Source organism: Centroberyx gerrardi, chromosome 7, assembly GCF_048128805.1.
Source record: "Centroberyx gerrardi isolate f3 chromosome 7, fCenGer3.hap1.cur.20231027, whole genome shotgun sequence".
Taxonomy (NCBI): Eukaryota; Metazoa; Chordata; class Actinopteri; order Beryciformes; family Berycidae; genus Centroberyx; species Centroberyx gerrardi.
Window position 1 is genome coordinate 3,148,848 of NC_136003.1, and position 9,461 is coordinate 3,158,308.

The 9,461-nt window shown below is 41.4% G+C and overlaps 1 protein-coding gene across 1 annotated transcript; it reads left to right on the plus strand.

Annotated features, from left to right (window-relative positions):
- Window positions 1-5,957: 5,957 nt before the first annotated feature.
- LOC139915734 (uncharacterized) lies at window positions 5,958-9,237 on the plus strand. Its single transcript, XM_071904433.2, has 4 exons — window positions 5,958-6,483; window positions 6,782-6,937; window positions 7,305-7,397; window positions 8,738-9,237. Exons 1-4 carry the CDS (start codon window positions 6,001-6,003, stop codon window positions 9,038-9,040), a joined length of 1,035 nt encoding a protein of 344 aa, XP_071760534.1. The 5' UTR covers window positions 5,958-6,000; the 3' UTR covers window positions 9,041-9,237.
- Window positions 9,238-9,461: the final 224 nt, after the last annotated feature.

The following is a 9,461-nucleotide window of genomic DNA, read 5'->3' on the forward strand; positions in this document are numbered from 1 at the left end:
TTAGCAAACACTGATGTCATACTCTGTATGTGGTCATTCCTAAAATGGATTAATAAACGCCTCAGACGTCAGTCAGAGTAGTGAATGCATCAGATCCATGAATACATGAGTTGGGCTTTTAACAGTTGACTAAAACAGTAGTGAAATAATTTCCGACTCAGAAATATGAGAAGACAGTCAAGAGCAATGCTTAAGAGCAACGCTTAAGAGCAAAGCTTTGTGTTCCTCCCCTCACTGTCATGATCATGTTTCATGGGATTCAACAGTTTCAATAGCAAAGCCCAGTAATTGTACTTAATCGTTTTATATATATATATATACTTTAAATCACACTGTTAATGTAACTGTTAATCTGTCCCACCTTACCTTGGCTGGAAAATTGCGATAGCATGGATTTTAGCTAACCTAGCTACCAAAAGTAGCTCGGAGACTAACTTTTAGCCAACATTGGAGAAGTACAGAATTTTTACCTAAAATATAAATAAAATAAATGATCTACTTACAAACTAGTGTAACTTCTCCTCCCTCATCTTCGAGAAGACGACATGCAGGTTGTTTCTTGCGCTGGCTTTTCTTTGTAGACTCCATCATTGCAGAGGTGGAGAACCACCATAGCATGACGCATGCGCGAAACGTTCAATAGAGCACTGTGAAAATGGCACCGAAGCGGGCAGAAAAAGTTTTAAATTATTAAGAACAGCATTATTTCAGAAGGCAGTGCTGTAATAATCGCAAGTGAATATTTGTAAAATATGTTTTAGCTTTAAATTGCTTAACTCTTTCCGGGTTGGGGTTTCCTGTTATATAAAACTTCAAGGGAGGAACTGAAAAGTCTATCCAGTGCGAAGGCAGAGCGGACCACCGGAGCATTTTACACTGCTAACTTCGGCAGTTATGTGTTATGATATTGATTGATTATGATTATGATATTGCATGGAGATATCGCATCCTCCCCCAACATTTTTGTTCATTTTGTCATGCTACCACCACAAGTAAACTAGGGTAATACAGGTAAATTATCATTTTAGATTAGCTATAGTTTGATTTGAGTTTGTTTTGGCCATGAATATCAGAGTGCACTCAAAAAAATGATTCAAGCCCTTCTTAGATGTGACACATTTAAATATCGTTTGCTTTATTTAAATATATCTATTTAAAAGATATACATGTATATTTAATGGATGTAATATAAAATGTATTAATAGTTTCACCTATGAGATTCATTAACGCAAAATAAATGAGTTTAATTTGGGGGACCGCCCTTTGCGCATGTGCGAGACCACGCTCTCTCCTCGTGCCCACCATTTTCTACTTCTGGCTGCAACGACATTGGTGAGACACTGACTGCAGGTGGAAGTCCATTCCTTGGTAAGTATTCGTTTTTTGTAGTAGTTTTGAATGTACTTCGCTGTCAAATAATGTGCATTCCGTAATATTGACCGAAATATGTGCAACAGACGTGATAACGTTAAGCGAGGCGAATTTTACTCGGTTTTCAGTAAAGTCGGAGTTGGCGTTAGCTAGCTGGCTAGCTAACGTTAGGTAGCCTCTCCCCCTCACTCACACGCGGGCACCTGACACACACACACACACACACACTGTTGCCACTGTTGACTTTCTCGCTAGACTTAGCGACTTTTCAGACCATCTTAGCGACTTCATTTCTGTACAAAAGCCCCTTTGCGCGCTCCCAGATGATTGGCGCGAACATCGGGGAGCACACGGACCCACGCATTGCGAGCACTAGCTTCAGAACAGTTCAGTTAAGCTCAGCAGGGACAATTAACCCTTTTTAACTTCTCCTTTGTGATTTGTGTGCGTGAGTGAATAAGGTGAGAATCTGCTCATGTTTCTTCAACTGTAGAGCAAGTTTATTTTCTGTTTAACATGCCTTTGTGTATTTCCAGTTTGTGTTCGTAAAATTATTGCTGCGTCACAAGCTTAAATGGCGTCTCTCCCTGTCCTCCTGCGCCGTGCGCACGCAGGCAGAGAGAGTGCGTGTGGTTACGGGGACACTTTGTGTAGCCTACTTTCCAGTTTGTGTTCGTAAAATTATTGCTGCGTCACAAGCTTAAATAGCGAGCTTAAATGGCGTCTCTCCCTGTCCTCTCGCGCCGTGCGCACGCAGGCAGGAGTGAGAGTGAGTTACTGTCTCACGCCCACCATTTTCTACTTCTGGCTGCAACGAGATTGGTGAGGCACTGACTGCAGGTGGAAGTCCATTCCTTGGTAAGTATTCGTTTTTTGTAGTAGTTTAGAATGTACCTCGCTGTCAAATAACGTGCACTCACACCTCTAATATATTTATCTCATCTTTTGCAGTTTTGCAGTTTGATCAGTGTTACCAAGCTACTTGTGGCAACCTCCTAGTGATAGTAAGTAATAGGCTACTTGCTCAATGCTGGCACAAGCTGATCTGTATCATTGCCATTTGTTCAGTGTGATATGTGCTAATTCTCTTTATTCTCATTTTTAGGATAATGAATGTGGCAGTGCAAAGAATGCAGTTTGGAACTAGCTAGCAGGTATTTGTTGTTGCAACATTTTAGGCAGACTCATGGGCATGTTAGGGGCAATTATCGCTATCCATGTCCATACACAGATTGCCCGTGTACGTTTAATACATGGAGTAAGCTACTAAATCACACATACAAAAGTCATGCTAAACAGCAAACTCCAAAGCCAGTAGAAGTATCTACATTCCAGTGTCATGTGTGCTCATGCAGAGAACTAGCAACAGAAACAGATTTTTTTCAACACATAAATGGACATCTCAGGCATGATGAAACGGTTCCATGTATGTTTCTAGGATACACATTTAAAACTAACGTTTACAGTACATTCAACACACACAAAAACAGGAAACACAACCAACATTCATTAAAAGACTTGTCAATCAATGTCATCAGTACAAGCGGTCAGTTGCATCAGTCAGACAATTCTGCAGATGGGCCAACAGAGTCTGTGGATATAGATCATGAATATGAAACACTAAGTTGTGGTGATGCTGCAGAATTACACCTGCCAAATTTTATTGAAGAGAAAATTGCTTGCATTTTATTGAAATTGGAAAATATTGTTCACATTCTAAAGGCAGTTACTGATGAGGTCCTTTCTGAACTTCACTACATATTAAGTACAGCATCTTTGCCTGTCACAAAAGCTATTGTTTCTGATGTATTCCAAAGTCATAAACTACAAGTTGAAGAGTCAGTAGTTGATGAGCTTTCTACTGTTCTGTGCAAATCTAATCCGTTGGGCATAGCTATTGCAAAGGATGGCCCTCTTGCAACGTACACAGTACTATACATCTCATTTTGGTGTTGTAGAGCCGGTTGAGTACATTCTAGATGCCCAGAGGAATAGGACATTTCAATACATCCCTCTATTACAATCTTTGCAACAGTTGCTCTCTCATAAAGGTGTCCTTGAACATCTTGAAACTCCGAGAATACAAGACCAGCTATTGGCTTGTCTCCAAGAGTACAGAACCGTAAGAGACGGTGAGTACTATAAACAAAATCCTTTTCTGTCTGGTGAAGGTTTGAGAATAGCAGTTAATCTTTATGTTGATGATTTTGAGATTTGTAACCCTCTTGGGACATCTCGTAAGAAGCACAAACTCTGTGGTGTTTATTGGGTTTTGGGTAATTTGCCACCAGGTTCCCATTCAACACTAACCTCAATCTATTTAGCTGTTCTATGCAAATCTGATGATGTCAAGTCCTATGGCTATGGAAAAGTGTTAGAGCCTCTCTTGCAAGACTTGAGCATATTAGAACAGCATGGTGTCTTTATTTCTCAGCTTGGTCAGTTTGTTAAAGGTTCTCTCCAGTGTGTAATAGCTGACAATCTTGGAGCCCATGGGATAGGTGGATTTGTTGAGAGTTTTTCTGGCGGGTCAATATGCAGGTTTTGTACTGGAGATAAATCAGAATTTCAGACTAAGGATGTCAAGTCAGGTGTTTTCCAACTTAGAACCAGAGACATCCATGATGTTCATGTCCAGTCTGCTCAGGAGAATGCAACTATTTGCCGTGGTGTCAAAAAACAGTGTGTTTTAACAGAGCACCTTTCGCATTTTCATGTTAGCACTGGTTATCCTCCTGATATTGTGCATGATCTCTTCGAGGGTGTTGTTCCAGTCGAACTTGCACGCTGTATTAGTTTATTGATCTCCAAAAAATACTTCACTCTTGATGGCCTTAACACATTGATCCAGACATTTCCGTACAAATGGGGGGACAAGACCAATCGCCCCCATGCCATACCACGCTCTTTCACATCTAGCAACACTATAGGTGGCAATGCGCATGAAAATTGGACCTTGCTAAGATTGCTTCCCATTGTGATTGGGCAAATTTTGCCAGAAGATGAGCCAGCATGGCAGGTGATTCTAGATCTTAAGGACATAGTTGAGTTGGTCGTGGCCCCTGTTCACACAGATGAGACCATTGCGTATCTTGAGGCCAAGATCTATGATCACAGACAGCGCTATCTTGAACTCTTTCCACATATCAAGCTCCTACCAAAACATCACTATTTAGAGCACTATCCGCAAATGATTCGTGGACTGTTCATTCACTGTGGACGATGAGATTTGAGGCTAAGCATAGCTTCTTCAAGCAGGTTGCTCGTCATACAAATTGCTTTAAGAATATACCTCGTTCACTAGCTATTAAACACCAGTTCATGCTTGCCTATCACACACATTCCTCCAGTCTCAAGAAGTCATCCTTGGAGGTCACGGATGTCTCAATCATGCCTGTTGATGTCCTTAATGAGGGAGTAGTGTCTACACTGAAGCAGAGATACCCAGATGTGACTGAGGTTCATATGGCAAAAAATGTGTCTTGCAGTGGTATACGTTACAGTGAGGGGATGCTTATTGTACACGGATCTGTAGATGGACTGCCTAAATTTAATGAGATCATTCAACTGTGCATTCTTAAGGAGAAGTTGTGTTTTCTAGTGAAAGATGTATAATTAATAATTAATAATTGATTACATTTATATAGCGCTATTCAAGGCACTCAAAGCGCTTCACATATCGGGGGGGGGGGGACTCAACTCATCCACCACCAATGTGTAGCACCCACCTGAGTGTGTATGTGCTTGGTATAGGGAGCATTATGGTGCATTTGAGCTGTCTGCCTCACCCACTAGAGAGGTTGCCCTAATTGAGCTTGGTGACTTGGAAGACCCATATCCCCTTGTGGAGTACATGGTTGGGGGTTTGCGTATGGTAATGTTGAAAAGATTCATCATCGTTAAAGGTTAGTGTCATCATTAAACCCAAATAGTCTGAGCCCTGGATGTCAGGCTCTTACAAAATCTCTAAAACTATTTTTATTTTCATCTCAAATATAACCCAAATGTATTGGTTTTTTGTTCTCCTTCTCCCTTGTTTCTGCTCTAGATTAAAGGTGTTCCATAATGGCTGTTCTGCGGATCATCTTTGGTGACGAGTCTGACTCAAGAAAGCTGCCCCTGGTTTCTGGAATTCCAGCAACAGTGGAAGAACTGCATACGTTAGTAAAGACATTCTTTCAATTGAAAGAGGACTTCCGGTTGCAATACATGGATGCTGAATTTAACGAGTTCATGAACCTAACTTCGGTGTCTGAAATTGAAGATAAAAGCACACTGAAAGTAATATACTCTCCTATCTTGTCACCTGTGGAGCCCTACATCACTGTGTACACAGTAGACTCACCTGGTGAGACCTCGATTACCACTTGCCCAGAGCCTCAAACCCCTGCTTCGTCAATAGCCTCATCCTGCAGCGATGATACGCTGTACACGTCAACCCCGCATTCATCCCCAGAAACTCAGCTCTCAGGATTGTCCTCCTGGCCCAAGGTTTTTGTGGTCCCTAAATTCACCTACGAGGCTGAATTTGAGCTACACCTAAAGAATACAGAGTTTGAGACAAATGGAACATACTTCAACCCTGGCCCAAAGCTGAAAGGAGTCATCCTTGATGGCCTAGCCCAAGAAATGATGAAATACACGAAATACCCACAAGACTATCAGTGTGAAGAGGTAGCAGCAGCTTTGATGAGGGCCCATCCTTGTTTGGGGCATCTGGGATCCAAGACAAGATTTTGGGGATGGAAACAGTCACTTAAGTATAAAATGCAAAACTATCGAACGAAGCTCGGGCGACTCGGACATCCTGAAATCCGTGTGAACTCCTTGAAGCACAAACGAGAAGGCCAAGGCAAAGCTGCAGCCAACATCAAGAAACCAAGAAAGGCTGAAGTTAACTACATTCCTCTGCACCCAAAAGGCAAAACCACAGAAAGCTTGGAGAACAAGAGAATTGCTTTATTGTCAGAACTGAAAAAGCGTGACAATGAAGTGGTGATAAAAGCGACAATGGAAAAAACCTTCTCCCACAGACGACTAGAGATCGTGGAGCAGAGGCCCATGATAGGAGAGTTCAAAAACAGATGGCCTGCCCTGTTCCAGCAGAGTGAAGTAAGTAAATGTGTATGTTTGTATGTATGTGTTGACCGTTTTTATTATTGTCCATGATGATTAATGGTTGCACAATTGCAATTTGAATTTGCCAATAATCCTGCATCCCTATATGGTAGTAATCCCATCCCACTACTATAATTGGAGAGCGGTTTGTGTGTCCCACCATGGAGGAGAGGAGAGGAGACAAGACAAGGAGAGGAGAGAGGAGAGGAGACAAGGAGAGGAGGAGGTTATAAATTGTAGTTATAATAAACAAGTAACAAATGGCTGTATTTTGTTTGTTAATATTTTTCAGGTGAATGCAGAGTTCTTGCGGATCACCACCAAGCCACTGCAATCAAAGTTCATGTCACAGCTGGACCACTTCTCAGACAAGCTGATACAGATCTTCAAGAGCAAAGGAGGAGTGAAGGGGCAAAGGATCAAGGACGTCCTGGCGATCAAAGATTCGGTTAGTAGAAATGCATAGAACATCCTTTTCACTGTATTGGGGTGGTTATTGTAAGGTTTTCTTGTCCATAGCTGCTCATTTAAACACATTTTAACACATAAATGGTAAATGGCCTGCTTATATAGCGCTTTTATCCAAAGCGCTTTACAGTGTTTGCATTTCATTCACCCACTCACACACCAGCGGCTGTGTAAACCATGCAATTCAACTACCAGCTCGTTGGGGGCATTTAGGGGTTAGGTGTCCTGCTCAGGGACACCTCGACAGATACGATCCTCTGGTCTTCAGACAACCTGCTCTCCTCCCTGTGCCACTGTCGCACCCACATTTGGCTAAATTCTGTCTTGATTTGTCGCCCCTGCTTTAGTGTGACAACATCAACACCAGGAGGGAGTGCATCCTGAGAAGCCTCGTCATCTACTTCAATGAAGATCCAGGCTCTTTCTTCAAGGAATATCTGGTAAGTTTATCACAATATGTTTCCTATGTAGCGTCGAACAGTGTTACCCACAGTTATTTCTCCCATGGCACACTATTATGGAATCAGATGAGTCTCAATATTAATGAAAGCACACAGAAAGATTCACAAATGTATTTTGTGATTTATATATAAATTACTCTCTCAACAAAAATATTTTTCAATGCACACAAAAATATTTATCATTGTATATGAATGTAAAAAAAATCCACATAAAAAAAGAAGGTTCACAAATGTATTTCTGATGCACACACAAATATTTCTTGCTGTAATAGAAATCCACAAATTTATGTATTTAAAAGTATTTGCAATTTTCATCAAAAACATATTTGGATGTTACATTTATATACAGACTGTTGAACCTGCATTTTACAAACTGCTTGTCATTTGTGACAATGTTCGTTCTCTCCTCGTGTTCTAATTCATAATTGCAGACTGTGCAGATGTAACGCTATGTGATCACATTAAATCACACCCTCGAGTCTACGCTCATGTGATTGGCTGAAAAGGAAGGAGACATCTGATAGGCTACAGATAATTACCTTTTGAAAACAAGACTAGGTCAAAACCTAGTATATGGCTGGACCGTGTATGGTCAATGTGCGAAATTGTGGCCAATTTGTTACAGGGATAGTCAGTGGTAGTGTCTATAATGTGAATTCCTGGATATTAAATGTTCATCTGCAATTTTCTGTAGTGGTATCAGTAATATTTGTTGTTAAAGTGTACTGAAGTAGCATATCACATGACATGGTTAAGCTATGATTGAGTAAAAAAAAGGTTATAAATGCAGTTGCAAGAACAATACTTTCCACTCATATCTTGGGATGTTTGATTTGAAAGAGAACTTATTTTAATTCTAATTATAACTATTCTAATTATCTGTTAACTCCCCCTGCTCTTTCATCTGTTTCTATCTGTGGATGTCTCTCGTTTTTCTAAGACTCACTCTGTGTTGAGTGTTTTGTCAGAGTGATTGTTATTTGGGGTGCTTTAACTGTGTGCTCTCCCTCATGCCTCTCGGCACATGGAGAGCTGTTTTCTCTCCTACTCTGCTCTATGCTGGACAGCTAGATGTCGTAGGCCAAATGTTTCGGGCTACGGGACAGGCCACGTCCGTCTAGGAATTGCACCAAAATGTGATTTGGCAGCAATTGGCATCTGATTTTGACCCCAACAACTGATGAACTGAGCATCTAGTCTGCTTCTCTAAACTGCAGTTGATGATCTAAGAATGCTTATTTATATTTTTGTATATCGTTTTCTGTTTGTGGTGTTCAGCATTTTACTTAACACAAGTGTTCTGTGTTTGTGTTGTTCAGACCTCCGCCGCTGAGGATGCAGAGAGGGACATCGGAGTCATGGGGATTTACACGATCCGAAGAGATGGGGATGGGGAGTCAGAGGACGTGGGAATTGTGATCGAAGGCATTAAAGTCCTGACTGACGTAGGCAGTGTCATCATGGGGTTCATCATGCTGTTTGGGCTCATTTATGCCCTTGATCTAAGCTTTCCAGACAACCTCAAGTACACCTTCGAGTTTTTCCAGAAGGTCATAATGAATTTGGATGGGCACAAGCTGAATGCAAAGATACAGCAGCTGAAAATCAAGTTGTTTGCATAAGAGGTGAACACCAGGTGACAAAGTACATTTTCAAGTTTCCTTATCAGATCTTTTGGGAGTTGTTTTTGTTTTGTTTTTTCACTTTCATCTTCCGCCCAGTCAACGACGAACAACAATCAATGACCTCATGGATGTTTTCCTTGTTCTGACATTTTGAAAGAATTGACTAAGCTGCACAGAGGCAGGCCAGGGGCTGTAATTTAGGAGCGACTTACTGTAATTGCTCCTCCCTTACGAACTAATGGTTGATGGGGGTTCAAGATTGGAATTCCATGGGCTCGGACGAGTGTTTACACATGGAAAGTTTGCCCACTTCACGTCCCCATCCTAACTCCTTGAGTGTGACTCCACCCTTCTCAAGCTGCCATTCATCTCTAGTGTCAACTGGCGCATCCATTTTTCTCCTCCCTGTCGCCTGATT